This window comes from Agelaius phoeniceus, chromosome 2 (assembly GCF_051311805.1).
Source record: "Agelaius phoeniceus isolate bAgePho1 chromosome 2, bAgePho1.hap1, whole genome shotgun sequence".
Taxonomy (NCBI): domain Eukaryota; kingdom Metazoa; phylum Chordata; class Aves; order Passeriformes; family Icteridae; genus Agelaius; species Agelaius phoeniceus.
Window position 1 is genome coordinate 89,612,101 of NC_135266.1, and position 18,653 is coordinate 89,630,753.

The window sequence follows — 18,653 nt, forward strand, 5'->3', positions numbered from 1 at the left end:
CTGCGTAGATGAAGTAAAGCTCTCTTGTGACTTTTCTCTGACCATAAAGCCCTTCATGGTCATAGATCCTTACATTTATATTGGTATATTTTGATAACTCTTAGTTCAACTGTAAATGAGGGATTTTCTAACCCTGAAACCTGACCTGACTCTTGCTCTGGTTTGTACAAGCACTGGCTCAGAAAAATGTCTGGGACATAAGATGTACTCTGGTTATGGCTTTTTGCTCATTATGCTCTGTATGTCCCTTACCTCTTCTTTTGGGACAGCCTCCTGCAAAGGGGAGGGTTTACAGCAGAGTCCTGGTGTCTTATTTCCTACCACTCTGTTCTGATTAAGCTGATCTAAAACAGCTTTGGTGCAATGAAGGATCCAGTCAAATTATGAGGAAGAGAGCATGCGAATGTGAAATTCCTAAAGTGGATGTTTCTCCTTAAATGAATACAAATCTTCTTACATGGATGGCAAGTGATTGGAGAATGAAGGAGATTGCATTAATTGTCTCCTAAAGACTTATGTGATTTAATGATAGGAAAACAGGCACATTTGCCACCAAGATCTTTTCCAGTAGATAAGCATCCCAGTGAGGATAGTTATGTGTCACATATTGCCAAAGATGAGAGAATCAGTTCCATGGCCATATTCAGGAATTTCTCTTCTGAAACTGCCTACAGCATCTGAGAGTTTGCATGTCTCCTCCACTAAAGTCTTCCCAAACCACCCCACTGGCTTACTTGAAGCAGCAGCCCAGATGGACAGAGATCTGACTGGAGCAGTTTAGGCTTTATTTACACCAACACAAGACAGAGCTTTGGCTGCAGCAGCCACACTAAGAGGGTGAGCAGGGGGAGTGGGATGGGGTGGAGAGGTGTGTGTGCCCACCTCAGGGTGAGCTCCGCTGGCGTCATGCCTGCCCCATGGGGTGCAAATGGGGCTGGAGAGCTGAGGTGGGTGAAGGAAATGCACCTTTGTGTGTGTGCCATGAACCAGGAGTGAGCTGGGGTGTGGGGAGCTGCTGGATGCAAACCCTTTCTCCAGTAAAGCCCATCCATGCCCAGAAACATTCCAGCTCACACAGATCCAGCAGATATGCCAGTCCCACACACCTAAAACCACTCTCCAGTAGGCACAGATGACACTGTGAGGCAACACCACCAGCTCTGTGCTCTTGCTCCCTGACACCAGAGTGTCTCTGTGCTCAGTTCCAGAGGCCTGATGGTCAGTGCATGTAGATAGATGATCTCACATACAAACAAGAAGGCCATCAAACCCATTCCCATGCATATCTTCAGGCAGAAACATCCCCAAGCAAGCATACATTCATGAAGGCAGTTTGTAATCTAAAAACCAGACAGCTGTATTTACAGTTTCCTGAAAAATAAATTCTAGAAATATTTTATATAAGCAGTCATGTACACGTGTGCATGTACATTTATCATGGAACTTTGCATGCAAACATATTCTGGCTAAGCCAGGTTTGCTGTGGATGTGTATATTTTGCTGGTCATTCATGCACATGCAAATAAATTATAAATATGCACGAGTACTTTGTACAAACATGCACATTTATTATCATGTAATTAGCATGAAAAACCACCCCTTGCACAAGTTTTCATACATTTCCACACAGAGTAAGCATTAAGATTTCTTTCCCCACTGTCATAAGAAAAAACATTTGACAGAGATTTTGATTCTGTTGAGCTCTTTTTTTGCTACCTGTTGCCTTCTGTTGGACATGTGATTTGGTTTGGTTTACACAGGCCCCAAAATAGTGAAATCTTGGTCATTGGCCTTGGACCTTCAGATAACTGATAGTCAAAAACCATATAGTTGCTAATAGATAATAACATAATAATAGTAGGATGATGATAATAATAATAATAATAATAATAATTTTTGACAATTAATATAAGAGACAGTAGATATATAACAGATGATGTAATATACCTTGTTAAAAATATACATTATCCTCCACTGTAGGATTTTGTATTGTTTTATTTCTGCATGAGAAAGCAGTTACAGCTGGTGAAGTATTTAATAGCTGTGCCATTTGTGACTATAGAAAGGGTGTTCCTGGCAGAGAGCTCACTCAGCAATACACAGATGGGGGTAGTGGGAGGGATGTGCAGTAAGAAATCAGGCAATGCAGTAATACAGAATAACAGGCTTACAGAGAGAGGTAGGTGGGAGGGCCTCTGGAGCTCTCCAGCCCAAGCCCCTACCCACAGCAGGGCTGACTCCAAAGGTAGGTCACATTGTCCAGAGCCTTTTCCAGGCATGTTCTGAACATCTGCAACACTGAAGATTCCCCAGCCCCACTGAGCACCTGCTCCTGTGCTGAACTACCCTCAAGTGGGGCTGGATGGGAACGTGTTCCTTTGCAGGGGCTTTCCTTTCTTGCAAGCTGTGCTTTTTCCCTTTTTGTCTATCTCTGTGCCTGATATCTTACTCTGATGTTTCCCTCCAACCCCTCTCTCCCTTTAGGTAGTAGCACTGCTGTTAGATTTCCCCTTAGCCACCTTTTCTTCAGGAGCAACTACTAATTTGTTGCTGTCCCCTGTCCCTTACATGTGCCTCATTGGCTCTGTAAGCAGTGGACTGAGATGTTTTACATTTATATTTATATATGTGCTGCATTTTGGGAGGTTTCACCTTTGAGGTCAGACACAGCTTCTCCTTGGTGATGCATCAGGAAAAAATCACCTAAGGAAGATAATTTTAGGAATAGCAGGATGGCTACAAGGCAGGAGTGAGAGGGAAAGGAAGTGCAGGCTAAGGCTGCCTCAGTGGCTGAGAGCAGCAGATCATAAACGGGATGCACTGGCAGAGCTGGGAAAGGGATTTCAGGACTGGAGTATTCAATACATTGTTCAGTCTGAATGGCATGGGAAATAGCTTGGGCTTTGGACTGTGTGAGGAGGGCAGTTTCAGACATGTGCTGATCCCTTTGAAAATAGCTCCCAGAAAAGTCTTGAGATTGTGATGTATTTTTTCCCCTGAGATTCTGTGCAGTTTTTCCTCTGTTTCTCAGACAATGACATTTCCCCAGTTTTCGGAAAGACAAAAGATCATTTGCATAGACAAGTGCTTCATCTCTGAAAACAAACTTTGCCTTGTTGTGCTTTCCCCTTGGATGGTTTATTTTTTGGGGTTGTTTTGTTTTGGTTGGTTTGTTTGGTTTTTGTTTGGTTGTTTGGGGTTTTTTTGGGGGGGGAATGTATATTCCTCCCATCTATCCTGAGTGGTATTTATACCTTCAGCTGGCTTTGCACCATTTTGGTGGTCTCCCTCAGCATTTAGCCAAGTAGGCATGATAGCACCTTTTCTGGTTCAACCCTTAGGTGGTAATTGAGAACTTATAAAATTGTCTTCATTTTTTCTGGTGCTCAGAAGCCCTGTGTTCCTCGTGCTAGAGAGTCAGAGTTGTACTGTGTTATATTTTTAGTTTTATATCTTCTAGTGGGTGGATATTTCTTGCCTAACCCAATTTTGCTGTGAGGTCATCCTCTGATTTCTGGATTATTTCTCTGTCCCACAGTCTCCTATCATTTTAGATACTCCCAGAATCCTGGAGAAGCAAAGCACATCTGTGAAGCATTCTTTAAATGTATTGAGACTACCTGGTTTGCCAGGACAGCAGTTTCTTTTTTATGTCTGTGGACTAACTCCTTTTTTTCCCATATCCCAAATGCACCATTTTACAGCCAGGCAGAAGCAGTGAACTAAGATACCATATGAGGACTTTCAGCATTCATACTATTTTACTGTCATGCTGTTCCATCTGACAGATGGAAGATTCTAATTTGAATCTCGTACTTGACATGGGTTTGAGTTGTATTTGACATAAACCCATCTCTCATGACCATTTAACAGCAATGAAACACTGGCTGAGGTGATGTGAAGATGCATTTGTCTAAAATCTGCTAGTATTTGGCATTTCTGTCTGAAAGACACAGTAAAAGAAAAAATGAGCAGTTTGCTAGGCAGGATCGCATTCTGTATGTGGCAGCCACCCTGTAGATGAAATTCTTCAGCCTGATGTTTCACTGTCCTGTCTGTTTTAAGGGGGTCAGAGCATGGTCATTATTCCCTGCAAAGAGTCTGCTTAATTTACTTAGAATATGTTGGTAATCGTGGTTAATAATTGCATTAAATTTGTGTAGCATCCAAAACCGTGATGAATGGAAGAATACTTTCATCTGTTCAGACAGGATCAATCTGTTTAAGAGGCAGCAGGTGAGCCATCTTTAGAACTGGATGATTTAAAAAAGCATAGATAGGGGTTCTGTGAAGAAAAAAATAATCCACTAGGATTTCCAAAGGGAGCTATGACACATGGTTCAAGTGTCTCTTGAGGAATTTGTGCAAATGAATAAAATACTTAGGACCTTCAGTCATATTTGTTATGTTCAAATACTAGTTGGTAGAGCACTGAAACAGGTGCTCAGAGAAGCTGAGTAATTTCTACTCCTGTAGTTGTTTAGGAGTTGCCTGGATAAGGTCTTGAGCAGCCTAATCTGTCTTACCTGGCTTTGGAGTTTGCAGGCTGTGGGCAGAGGCTTGGACTAGAGGTGCCTTCAGTGTAAATCTTTCAGTGAGTCTCTGTATCTATTTTATCTCAAGGGAACAGGAACATCAATTTTGTTACCCTGAAAGGAGGAGGCAAGAACTGTCAAATAGAAGTGTCTTCTAAGTGTGTGGTAGTGCTTTATCTCTGTCATATGTCCTGTCATTCTCTAGCTTAAGTGTCTGATTTTGCTGACCACACATGGCTCATTCTCCTCCTGCCTCTCAGAAAATCTCAGAGAAGCAGATGTTGTGCTGGGGAGGCAGCAAAGGGTCACCTGGTCACAGGTGGGAAGTGCATCAGGTGGTGACCTGGTCCAAAGTAAAGCCAAACCTGGTTCACTGAAGGACGTGCAAGGAGAAGAAGCTTATTCTCTGCTTCTCAAATGCACACCTTCCCCACCTATACTCTGAAAGAGTGAGGTGGGATAGCTGCTCTTCAGGGAATTTGGTAAACACAGGGCACGGTCAGGGTTCTTCAAGCTCCCTTAAGATGTTGACGAGACAGCACAACTGCCCACTTTACTGTAGACCTGTGTAAGAAGTGTCCTTGGTGAGAACCTGCAGCTGATTGTGAACTGCATAAAACCAACTGCTTTTCAAGTTTAGTATCTGAAGAAACAGATTGGCTTAATCAAATAGGAATTTCAGAGGAATTGGAGATACAGGAGCACTTAAAATGCTGATTTGGGTAAATAATGGTTGGAGGTGTGCAGCAGCCTGTGATATTTTTGACATGATGCTGCTTCTTTTCCTCCACAAGCAGCACCAGTGGCTGTGTGCCCTGTTAAGCATTCCTTGGCAGCAGGAGGAACAGATGCAGGACATTCCTGCAGCCTGTTTGAGAGTGTAATGCCTCTCAAAACCTTCAGAGATGTTTTACAGTGCTGCTGAAATCTATGAGACAGCCCTGAGGATGGCGGCCTCATGTGAACTACTTTGACCTTCTTTTGTACCTCCAGAAAGCTGTCTCTTAATGCTCAAATGCTGTCTCTTAATGTTCAATCTCTCAGCCATTTTTTCCCTCAGGACATTAAAAAATAACGAATATTCTGTGACCATATCCTGTAGTCCCAAAAAGGGGGTGAAAAGGTTTTGGAGAGATTGGAAAGAAGAAACTAGAAAGAAAAAGAAGAAAAAATAAATGGGCTGCATCTGTCTGAGAGTTTCTATGTCTCAGTCTCCCTGCTTGGTACATGTGGGTCTGTACCTCAGGCTGTTGGTAGATCTGCCTTGTCATCCTTAATGCTATTTGTGAAGGAGCATTTGCCTTGCCTTTTCCTTGTGATCCCTCTTGTTTTCTGCTCCTCTAGCTGTATGGCCGATACACAGACCGGATAACAGATAACATTTCAGACAAGGAAGCAGCAAAGCTACTGAAGAAACAGGCCCAAAGGAACAATGGAAGACCCCTGAAACGTGACAGTCAAGTACAGATCAAAGAAGAGCACTATTCCAAATGTCAAGGTAGGGACAATTCATGTTCCATTACCTATTACCAGATATTGGGTAGGCCAGCAAGAGAGATGGGATTTAAACAATTATGACTGGGGAGAAGCAGAGAGGGAAGGGAAAGGAATTGAATCTCATTGGGTTGAAAAACCTTTTCTACATGAGCTTTCATCCTAGAAAAGATGTTTGGAATATAAAAAAGCAATCCCAAGTAAATAATTTTTTTCCATAACAGATCTCTGTAATGGGAGGAAAAGGACTTTCTTGTATTAGACTATTGCTGCCAGTGTACAAGATGTTAAATTCCACCCTGTGTGTCCTGTACATACCCCCCCTCCTTTTTTTAAAATGTTTTTTAAACTACATTAGATGTTACAGAACTGTGTGAGAGAGGGATGGGTATCAGTCCTTCAACATGAAGCCCACTATGCCTCCAAATAAATCCTTGTTTTAGTCAGTTCTTGGCACAGGAGAGACAGACACAGCTTCATCTATGTTCACTCAGTTTTTCTGGTTCACTCTTCCCTCCACAGACTGTGCTAAGCGCATCCAGAAATATGTCACCAAGAAGCTTGGAGAGGACTGGATTTTCTTGGTTCTGTTGGGTCTGGTCATGGCGTTGGTGAGCTGGGGAGTGGATTATGCCAGTGCAAAGACCGTACAGGGTGGGTCCCATTCAGGTGTTGCAAAAGCAGCCAGTAAAGGATAGGAATGTGTTACAAAGCCCAGTGACCAGTGTTGCTCCTCCTTTGGCATTATTGTCCCATCCTTAACCCTCGCTGCTTGGGAAGTTTGAAGTTCTGGCAACGTAGTAAAGGGTGGCGAGGGAGAGGTTCTTTAAAGGGATGGCAGGGGAAATTTTGGAAGTAAGTGGGCAGAAACAAGAGATGTGTATGATGAGTCAAAGACAAACAATTATTTTTAATCCCTTTTCTTTCTGCTCCCTTGAATATGCAGGAGCACAGGGAGGTGTTACTGTGGCCTTTCCTGTTCTACTGCTAACCTTTCTCCCCAAGAATATTAAGAACATGGCTGATGGGTGGAGGGGGCTCTTAGATGCTCTCCTGGCACTGTTTCTGCTTTTTACCTTGATTTTGTTCTTTCCAATTTTTATTTATACAGTGCCCTAATTTTTTTTTTTTTTTTTTCCCAGTCTGGGCATATAGTGCCCGCTCCTTTTGCCCTTTTCACAAAGATCTCCTATTCCCTGTCTTATATCCCTTCCCTGCATTTTTCCTGTGGTCTGACTCCCTTTGTCATCAACAAAAATTACAAGATCTTTCAGTCCCCATCTCAGTGTGCACATACAAACACTTCACTCCCTGCAACATCCTGTTAACTGCACTGTTCCTTTGTCCTTACTCTCATGTTCCAGTCCTAACTGGCCCACACATACTCCAACCTTTTCCTCTTGGCTGCTGCAATTCCTCAAAGCTCCCAACATTTCTTCAGCCTGGTGTTCCTCCCTCCAGAGCTTCCCCATCTACCAGGTGACTGGTATAGTCTACTCTGAGGGTTCCTGTGCTTTATATCCCTGCAGCTGAGTCCTTTGGGGTTCTTTTTCCTTTTCCCCTGCCAAGTCTCAGCCTCTACTGAGCCTGTGTGGGGAGCCAGCTCAGGTAGAGAAGATGCAGTTGCAGAGGAGCTGCAGTTCAATTTGGATTCTCAGCAGCTCAAGTTGTTGTACCTTGCTGAGCAATGGTACCACTGCTGTTCTAATAGCTGCTGGCACAGCTTCCATTCTGCTGCTCTAGAAGGGAAATCACAATCAGAGCTTATAAACTAGTTTTTTATGAAGGAATGGTTGGTGGACCGTGTTATTGTCCTTCAGAACCCACACAAGACCCTCCGACTGCCAGTGAAGGCACTGCACAGTGATTTGTTCTCACAGCTGTATGTAACATGCCTCTTTTTATGCCACACTTGTGCACAGGTATTAATAGTATTTTCTATCCATCTCTGAAGAATGCCTGCTTTATTGGGGAACTCATACTCAAAATAAGGCTTGTCTTAGAAAAGGAGTATGAGGGTACCATTTCTGATGGAGCTTTAGCATGGGCACATTTAGCAAGTGTGTGATTCTCTGATGTCCACCAGCCTGTTTGGAGCAGCTGTGGGTACTGATGGGTTCTCTGTTTGTGTGTTGCAGCCTACAAGTGGATTTATGGAGCACTGCACCCCAATGTCCCCCTGCAGTATGCCGTGTGGGTGGCTGTCCCACTCGGCCTGATCCTGTTTGCAGCCAGCTTCTGCCACTTCGTGTCTCCACAGGCTGTTGGTGAGGGCAGAAGGCAGGGAAAGATCTGTTTCTGTCTGTCTCATTTTTCTTGTTCTGTTTGTCAATGGGTTTTGTTCATCCCTGGCTCTGCTGTTGATTTCAGGGTCTGGGATCCCAGAGCTCAAGACCATTATGAGGGGAGTGGTCCTCAAGGAGTATCTCACTCTCAAAGCTTTTGTGGCCAAAGTTGTGGCCCTCACAGCTGGGCTTGGAAGTGGCATGCCTGTGGGGAAAGAGGTAAATATTGCTGATTGTGTGTGCAGCAGTGACCATGGTCTGGAAGGTGGGAGTTGTCTGTGAAAGAAGAATCTATAAATGTTTTCTTACTTTCACCACCATTCCTCTTCTCAAAGCTCTGCTCTTTCCAGCACCTATTTTTCACTGGCCATTTTCCTTCCACTTTCAAAGACATGATATAGGAAACATCAAAGAACACAAGTCAGGTAGTCTTTGCGAGGGAAAAAATTAAATGGAGATAAGAGAACTAAGGAAGATTGGAGAGTCTAAAGCACAAATCTTATGAGGATTGGCTGGGGGAAATGAGGTTGCTTAATCTGGAGGAAAGGAGCCTCAGGGGAGACCTGTAGCCAGGTGGGAACCTGTCAGTTCTCCTAGGTAACCAGTGACAAGACCAGAGGAAATGGCTTCAAGTTGCACCAGGCAAGGTTAAGATTGGGTATTAGGAAAAAATTCTTCAATGAGATGGTGGTCAGGCATTGAAAAGGCAAGTGATGGAATAAATATCCCAGGAAGAGTTCAAAAGGTGTTCAACTGGCTGTGGCAGCTGGGGACATGGTTTAGTGGTGAACACAGTGATGCTGCATTAAAGGTTTGATTCAATAACTGGCTGCACTCATTTCCAACCTTGATGGTTGTATTACTGGCTGAGATGGCAGAGAAGCTATGAGGCCTGCAGTAGCTAAATGGTTGTCAGTTAGCAAAGGGCAACCCTCTCTGATTTTCTCCTCCTCTTCTCTTGCAGGGTCCTTTTGTACATATTGCCAGTATCTGTGCTGTGGTACTCAGCAAGTTCATGTCGATCTTCTGTGGGGTGTATGAGGTAAGGCACATATCTCTGCATACAGTTCTTCCACAGGCTGAGCTCCTGACACACCCAGGGTAGTATGGGTAGGCCATGGAAGACAGAGGAAATGCATAGATTGAAGTTTACTCTACTGCTTAGAGCAGTAAAATACAGGCTGAACAAAAGTAGTGCAAGGCCAGACATACAGGCCAAATAACTGTGCAGGACCAGTTCTGTTACCCAGAAATTACACAGAGACTGGTTAGGAGTATGTGTTTGACAAGTTTTCAATCTTGTGACTGATGCCTTTGCACTGTGATCATTGACTGTATAAAAAAGTAGCTGCAGACAAAGATCAATTTGTCTTTAAGCCAAATTTATACAGCATTGCTAATTATAGACACTGACACCGTCTCTGTGCTTCTGCTATCGCCAAACAGCCTCTGCAGGCTGATCACCATATTGACTAGTTGTATAAAAAAATCTATTAACTGCACATATGGATAAATGTAGAAAGTCCTTTATGTGCAGACTCTTAGCAGAAAGTGACTGTGTAATACAGCTGGAGGTGCTGTTCTCCTTGAGTAGGTCCTGTCTGTGCACAAGGAGCAGATGTCACTGCTGGAGACCAGCTGACAGTACTAAAGACTGCACTAAAGTGTGTAGAGCCTGCTATTTGTAATAGCAGTGGCTGACTGTGCTGCTGGCTGTTGCTTCTTTTCATTGTTCTGGGTCCTAACCCCGTGGCTTTGCTCCCTCTAACCCCAGCATGCCCGTCTCTGGCTGCACTCCCTGTTCCAGAATGCGCATAGGCAGCTCGACCTCCTGGTGCCGGCTTGCGCAGTTGGAGTCGGATGTTGCTTCAAGGCTCCTCTTGGAGGCAAGTGTCTTCCTATATGTGACATTTCATGTACACTTCCTTTGACCTCTTGCTGTGAGACTTCCTCCTCTCATGAAAGGTTCTCCACAGATACCTCTCCACTGCAGCAACACGAGTTCTTTTTTTCACGCATAACTGGTGGCAGCGAAAGGAAGGGAAGGTTACAGGAGAAGGGACACCTATTTAAGTGCTGATTTCTAATGATGCAGCTTGTTCAGTCCCTGCCAGCCATTAACACTGCTCCACCTGAAGAGTACCAAGGGCAATCCAGAAAGTCAATAAGGATCAAGTAGAGAACAGAAGTAAAAAATGAAAGCCAACCTTGCAAGAAGCAACAGGCACAATTTGCAACGAGGGAAATTTTGACTCTGTTAAAGGAAATTATGTTCTTTTCTCACAAAGATGGTCCAGCACTGGCATAGATGTTCAGAGTGTCCAGGGAAATTCCACCCTTGGAAATGTGCAAGATTCACCCAGACAAGAACCTGACCTAGCCTTGGAATGAACAGAACTAACAGCTCTCTGAGCAGGGGTACAACTCCAGTGGTCCCTTCACAACTTTCCATGATCCCACTTGGAGGAAAAATTTGGAAATTTATGTCTCCCCCATGCATTTGTACTACTCTTCTGATTCACTGAATTTCTTTAAACAGAGGCACATGTACAGAGGCCTCTTCCTAAAGCAATGGAAACATATCAATAAATAATTTGTCTTTCATTTCACTTGCCCCTCTTCCCATGTGCTGCCCTGAACCTCTTTGCATGGTTATTGTGCCCAGAAGTATAAGGAGTTTTTAAATGCTATGGTTTTTTTGAAGATGGCTTTAGTTCTTCCATACACTACTTTCCTGTTAGTCTTAAAATGGATGAGTTAGCTGACAAATGCAACATGGTCGTGCATCAGCAGTACTGATCTTTACTCTGGCTGGCTATTAAAACAAAAAAAAATCAAGGAAGGAACATCATTGTCAGCTACAGATCAGAAGTTCTTCAGTTGATAACTTGAGAAAAGATGCCAGAAAGAAAATCAGGCTAAGCAAGAGAGAGGCTGAGAACTGTGCATATGTGGGCAGTCCAGCAAGATGTAGACAGCCTGAGTTGAAGCCTGAGGCTTCAAGGCAAAATTTGTCAGTCTGCCAAAAGTCTTGAGAGAAAGCAGTTTCAGAACCAAGGATCAGACCTCAGTCAGGTGGAACCATTGGAAGTATACAGGAGAATGGTATCTGTCTTAACAGTAAAAAAATAAAGCAAAAAAAACCCCAACCCCCAAAAAATCTCTGCAGAAGTCTAGAATTTCTGTTTCTTTCTTTGTACCTGGAATTAACATAATCTCAGAGACTCCAGAATGCATCATACCTAGGTGACTGGGAGGTGCTAGAGAAGAAAACAGAAGGCTAAACAGGGACTGATCTAACTGCTGCCTTTGGTAGATAAAGGAGATGTCAGACAAAATAGCCAAAGTCTTCTCAGAGGACAGTGAAAGGACAAAGAGACAGCAGGCACAACTTGCAACAAGGGAAATTCCATCTACACATGAAAAGAATTTCTCCCCTTATCCCAAAGGTGGTTCAGGGTGGCACAGGCGTCAAGAGATGCTGGGGAATCGCTGCCCTTGAAGGTGTTCAGGGCTACCCCAGCAGCCTGATCCTGAGCACCCTGATCCCATTACCCTTGATCTAACCTTGCAGTTAGCCCAGTTCTGAACAGAGACACTGAGAGGCATTCATAAACACAGGATTAAAACTTGCTGTGAGTCTGTGATAACATTGTATTATGGGAACAAACAGAAAGTTATCATGGTTTCTGTAGCTCTAGTTCCTCTTTTGGATTTACAGCAAATTGCCAAATGTAATTTCCATTACCTGGGAGTCATGTAATCTTCAGCTTGGTCCAGGATATACCTTGCACTTTCACTTCATATTGCCCTGGTGTGTAACTTCTTGGTATTATTGCAGGTAAATACCACCCTGTGTATTAAGGAGGATGGATTTGAAAAGCCAGTTTAGCCTTGACAAGCAAATGGTACCCAGTCTTTTAGAAAGACTCTCCCTTTTATACCTTCCAATTACTTTTTTTATTATTATGACCATTTTTGCCAGGAGAGCACAATGCTTTACTGGGTGATCGGTCACCCACTCACCTACCCAGCATAGAAGAACCTTCAGCATCAGTTCACACTCTGCTCTGGACATGCATGTGCCTTGTGCACACTCAATTACAGGGTAGGTTTTTTGAGGCATTCTGTGGCACATGTGCATCCTGAGATTCCCTGCCAAAGTAAAAGAGATGGCGTAAAACCTACTTATGCTCCTTCAACCCTCTGGAGGATTTTCCAGGAGACATTTCTTCCACAGTGACAGAAATGTGTATGTTTCAAAGGAAAGTGAGGTGCTGCCTTCTTCATGTTTCTCGAATGTGTGATTCCAGGTATATGCCTGTCCTGTGCCAGGTCTTGCCTTTTCAATATTTTGAAGCCATCCAGAAGGGAGAAGTAAGATAAACATAGCTATAACTCTGAGACTGGAGACAGAGCTGGGTGACATCATGCAGTCATACCTGCCAATTTTGTTACTCACTCTCTGTTTTCTTTCCTTCTTTCTTCTGTTTGTCTGTCTCTCTTTGTCTCTTTCACCAGTAGCAGCCCTATTATTACACGGATGTCCTGACTGTGGGGTGTGCTGTGGGTGTTGGCTGCTGCTTTGGGACACCACTTGGAGGCAAGTGGCTGTTCTGTTTCCTTTTTCTCAGGTACCAAAATCCTCTCCCGCCTAGTCCTCTTCTCCTCTGCCCCTCTCCTGCACCACATTTTTGATGTCACATTTACTTTGGACAGAGACTCCTTTAGTGTTTTCAACCTCCCCAGCATCTCTGACAGTCTCTTTTCCACATGTCCACTTTCTGGAGGCAAGAGGAGAAGGCTCTCTAGAGCAGTGGTCTCCAAATTGGGGTGTGCATACCCCAGGGGGTGCACAAGGTGATCTGCTGGGTGTGGGAAGGAAATGCCATAATTTCTATTTTTTAATATAATAAATAAATAGATTAAACTTCACTAATATTAAGTATTTGTATTGGCAGTGGTGCCCTAATATGTCACATGGCCACTTGTCACATGCAGTGCATGAGGTGTAGAGTTGCTCCCAATGTGGGGGGTTGGCCATGGTGCCTTTAATAATTTATTTTCTTTCAGCATATTGCAATGAATTGCAATTGATGTGTGCCCACACTGGATTAAGTGGATTTATGGATTATATTATCTAGTGTTAACGAAACTAATCCTCACAAATTGGAAAAGTGGCTTTTAAAGGTTCCTGCAAAGAGGCTATGGATTGAAGATAATACTAATAATGTGAGCACAGAGAAATGACAAGAAATGGCAGAACTGACACTTTTAGCACAGGCCCTTATTCAGTCCCATTATGAGGTACAAACAATGCCCAGCTAATCAGATCTGAGAGGAAGTCGGATAAAAGAAGATTAAAATTATCAAACGTTATTTTAAATATGAATTTACAATCTGCTATTGTTAACGATGAACTCTACCCTGTGTGTGTATTGTGCTTTGAGAAGTTAAGTAATGAGGGTATGAAGCCATCAGAATTAGCAAGACATTTCAAATCTAGGCATCCAGAGCATGAAGACAAACCTCTACTATTTTTTCAGTGATGTTTCAAGCCGTGTGACATTCAATCCAATACTTCACAAAATTCCACCCAACCTAATGACAAATGTGTAGAGAAACCTCCTTTGAGGTCTCTTGCTTCACAGCAAAAGAGAAAATGCCACATAGCACACGGGAAATGCTTGTTCTTCCTGCCATAAAACATAAAAATGGCTGTAATCGTACACAGAAAGCTATAGGGCAGCAGGCTAAAATGTGTTCCTTTGTCAGTAAACACTGCTGAAAGATGCACAGCAGACATTGCTTAAGGTTTGAAGAAACAAGGGTCTGTACAAATTGCACAGTAGGAGAGGTTTCCTGTGCAGCTGGATTAGAGTACAGATGTTTCTAAAATGCCTCAGATGATGGTGTTTTCCAGATTCTGTTCCAGTAATGAAATGCAGAACTTCTTTCTGCGAGACACTGAAAGGAATATCTACCACAGAAATTGTATTCCCAACAGTAAATGACTTCTTTAATAAAAACTGTTTCATGGAAGAGCTCTGCACATGTAACAGTTGGTGGAGCAGAATAAGAGAAGAATTGGGGGGGTAAGGTTACCTAGACACCACTATACATGGAATTCATGCACTGCAGTGTTCACAGATGAGCTATTGCAGCAAAGAAATGGGAGCCAAACATGAACAAAGTGCTGCAGGATGTTGTTGATGTGGTTCATTTAATAAAAACAAGACACTGAAAGAGTAGAATCTTTACAATACTTCATTACAAGATGGGAAATGACTATGAAAATCCTACAGGAATTTGCTGGTTATCTGATAGCAACCTTGGAGAAGAAGAGAATTTAAAGTCCAGTTGCATCTTTTTCTTTTACAAAAAGACATGTGTTCTGAATTTGCTGATCTTGTCTGCGATGACAAGTGTCTGTCAGTAGATTGCTACCTAGCAGTTATTTTTGAAAAAGTAAACATACTTAATGTACTTCAAGGTGAAAGTGATGTTCTAACAGTGGGTGAGAAACTGCTTTTCAAAAGAAATTTGTGGAGGTTTTGTGAATCTGTTGCCAAATACAATGTAAATGTCTTAGCTACAAAAACTGTCACTTTATATATACTCAAAAAACTTGAAAACAGAAATTTCTGCCTTTTAAAAAATCTTCAAGATTATGATTTTCAGTGGGGTTTGAACCCACTTGTTAAAAAAATAAAAATTCAACATAATCTGATTATTTTGCAACAACAAATGATTGACATCAGGGAGGATGAAAATTTACTACCCAAATTTTAATAAAAATCTTTGCATATGGGGTGGGTGGGATTGAAAAAATAGTATCATGACTTATCCAGCACAGCAAATGATACATTTCTTGCATTTGGATCTATGTGTCTTTGTGAGATATTCTTTTTAGACCAAGTATCAAAATAATTGAACATGGAACCAGACCTTTGAATCGCTGTGTTACAAAGTGTTAAACCCAGATTTTTGAAAATAAAGAATATTACTATTTTAGTGAGAACAATTTTTTTGTTCCATTAATAAATAAAACAAATTATTTTTAAATTATGTTTATTTCATCTTTATCTCATCCTTGCTTATTTTCTATTTTTGTGCATGTTTGATATTGTACACAATATTTTAGTACAGTAGTACATGTGCATTATTTTTAAATAAATTAATACACATATGGGGGGAGGGTACATGCTCAAAAACCTTTTATTGGCAGGGGTGCATGATGAGAGAAATGTGGAGACCACTGCTCTAGAGAGCTATTCAGAACCCTCTCTCATGCTTCTAGCATGACACTTGTTATTTTAACTTTACTCCCTTTCCAACTCTTTCTAGGGGTTCTTTTCAGCATCGAGGTCACCTCCACCTACTTTGCTGTGCGCAATTATTGGAGAGGCTTCTTTGCAGCCACCTTTAGTGCCTTCGTGTTCCGAGTCCTGGCTGTCTGGAACAAGGATGCAGGTAAGCTAAGAGCTGTTCCTGCTCTCTTGGCACAGAAGTTGCTCTGTTAATGCATTATTTTCCATCTTTCTCAAAACCACAATGTTTTTATGATGTTTGAAGCTTCTGCCACAACACATGACTTCCAATGGTGCAGAAGGAAGGAGAAAGGGAAGTGTCTTGCCATCTTGTCAGCTGTCTAGCCCAACCTATTCCTAGGAGAGCTGGGGTGTATCTAACTCATAAATGACAGAATATGAGTCCTCAGCAAGCAAAAGACCCCCTGAGGTGGGATTTTTTTTGCCTCTACTCAGAACAGCATCCAGGCTGCAACACAGAGATATCCTGTCCCACAGGATGTAATCCTTGCTGGAAAACTCATGGCCTGCTTTGGTCATCTGTTGACTAAAAACAGATAATCGAGAAAATTGAGATGATTGAATGATTAGGAGAGTATAGGATTGGTAGAATCTGACTGAAGGTCCTGAAAAAATAGTGTCTCAAATAACTGAAAAGCATGAGAGTGACATTTGTTGCAGACAGAAATTGCACAAGTCAGGCTTGTTCAGGAGAGCATCTCAACCACTGTGGGAATAGAGTTTTGGTGCAGAAGGCTGCCATTTCTATGTAAACTTCTTCCTTATAATGCCTTCATCTTTTATTCTTACAATTACATCTATTTTATTGAGCTCCATGTGGGCAGTTTATTTATTTATAACTGCTACAACATGTCTCTCTTGACTTCAGAGGGCTGGATTTTTTGGGGGGTTTGAATATTCTCTGAAATATAGAAAATGACTACACTTTCTACCTGAATGTAGAAAGTGACTACATTGTTCTTTGTACAGCACTGCCTAAAAGTCAGCTGTATTTAACCATTGGGTCTGTCACAAAAAAACCAGAACCCCTATCTTTCTGTTCTTTCCAGAGAAAAATATAAGAAACTCAAAGACAGATAACAAGAGATAATTTCCTGTCCTTCACTTTGTCTTTTCTGATTCCCTTCTTGGTCTCTCAAATCACTAGAAATTAGCTTAATCCTGAATCATCTTGACTCCTGTCCCTTCTTCAAAATCATCCAGACAGCTTTAATACCCATATTAATGGCTCCTTAAGTTCTTCTTCATTGACTGTCTAGGTTAAAAAGTTCCATGATTCAACTGGCTATGAAAAATCATTCCTTTTCACAATTCTGCATTTTCTTTGTGTTGTCAGTCTGCTTGTCCTTGTATTAAGGAACTAGGAACTTCTATCTAGCTAAGTCATTCATTATTTTATGATCTTTTATCATATCTGCTCTAACTTGCCTTTCATGTCTTTTCTTGCTCATTTATTTCCCTTCAAAAGTTACACACCCAGTCTTTTCAGTCTCTGTTCATGTTCTATTATGCTTGCTACCAGGAAGAATGAGGTAGGGAAGTGATCACATCAGAATGACACATGCAAGTAAGTTGTGTAGCATCTCACCAAAATTCTTTTATTTCTTAGACCCACAGAATCTTTGCTAGATTCTTGATACTCATGGCTTTGTTGGCTAGCCTTACACCGTTATCTGTACTTTCCAAATAACTTCTGGTTATTTGTCAACCACTCTGGTTGGCTGCTGAAGCTTGAGTTCCTCTTTGCAAGTCATGGAAGGCCGGAGTTCTGCAATTTGCAGGATTTCTGTTTTACCATGTCCCCAGCTTTCATCTTACTTGCCATAGGATTTCATGCCTTGCCTTCCTTCTGCTCCTTCTGGTTCCTTCTGTACATGGCTCAGTGTTATCTTAAAGTTCAAATCTATTTTTACTTAAATGTTCACATTAACTACTCTCCGATTCCTTTTTACTTCCAGCCTTGTAAGAATTGGACAGATACTCTAAAGTGGTACATTTGGTAGCCAATGGAGAAAAAAGGGCTTAGACATTTAGTTTCAGGATGGCTTAGTCACTCAGGAAAGAGGATGTAGACAGGTGGGATGAATCTCTCTGTGGAAATCTCTTTCTCACCTGTGGGAGTAGAGATGAAACTAAGAAAGACCCAGACTAAATGCTGTGCCTGTTTTCCTTTCCTCTGGTCATCTTTGCCATTCTGTAGCAAAACTCTTTGAAAATGAGTTCACTATACTTTTTAATGCTCTGCCATTTAGTGGCATGGACTATTTCCTAAAACTGAATTGAGATAGATGATCCCTTTCTTGGGCTGATCTAACAAAAGAGAAGGCACCCTGCTTTTCACCATCTTCCATCCCTGAGTGTTCTTCTAACCCTCACTGTTGCCACCTGGGTCTGTTGTTCCCCTCAATTCAGCTTACTTCCTTGGCAAAGGAGTAATCCAGGGAAAGAGCAGATAGGATTTCTGGCAGGTTTTAATGAGGCAAAGGAGCTCACAGAAGGCTGTGATGTGTCAGAGTGGGCCCAATGGGAGAGGGGAACAATAGTACAGCCAGGAGGGAAGGAGCAGGGGGAAGAGACAGGGAGCAAGATCTTCCCAATTTGGATAGTAGAATGCAGTTTTAGGCTTAGCTATCTTAGGTAACATAATCCACTGAGACCTCATTTAATTAATACTCTAAACCTAGTTCTGTCTGACCAAATAAAAAGTACTTAATTCTTCCTGTTATTATCGTATGCTAGATTTTCACTGCTTCTTTTATTTCCTCATTGAACAAATAATTCCTTCATCCAGGACAAGTGGGGATTTATAGCCCTCCTCATTCAGCTGCACTTCCACTCTGTATTAAATTGCTGATTTATCCTTCACCTGTTGGCACACAGATGTTTATTGCTTCCCCATAATAATGCACCTCCAGAAAAAAGCGGCTCAGGTTTGAATATTGCATTATAGCAGAGCAGCACTACCAGGAGGGGTGAGCTGGAGAACATGGGGCTTAGCTGATCTTTTA

The 18,653-nt window shown here is 42.2% G+C and overlaps 1 protein-coding gene across 1 annotated transcript in view; it reads left to right on the plus strand.

The window, feature by feature from the left end:
* The window catches only part of CLCN1 (chloride voltage-gated channel 1), a 57,150-nt gene that overhangs the window by 21,044 nt on the left and 17,453 nt on the right, over positions 1-18,653 (plus strand). The window contains exons 2-8 of the mRNA XM_077174188.1: positions 5,880-6,033; positions 6,552-6,683; positions 8,168-8,296; positions 8,400-8,533; positions 9,279-9,356; positions 12,839-12,917; positions 15,662-15,787. Coding sequence (XP_077030303.1) covers positions 5,880-6,033; positions 6,552-6,683; positions 8,168-8,296; positions 8,400-8,533; positions 9,279-9,356; positions 12,839-12,917; positions 15,662-15,787 — 832 coding nt within the window. The remainder of the gene's footprint in view (positions 1-5,879; positions 6,034-6,551; positions 6,684-8,167; positions 8,297-8,399; positions 8,534-9,278; positions 9,357-12,838; positions 12,918-15,661; positions 15,788-18,653) is intronic.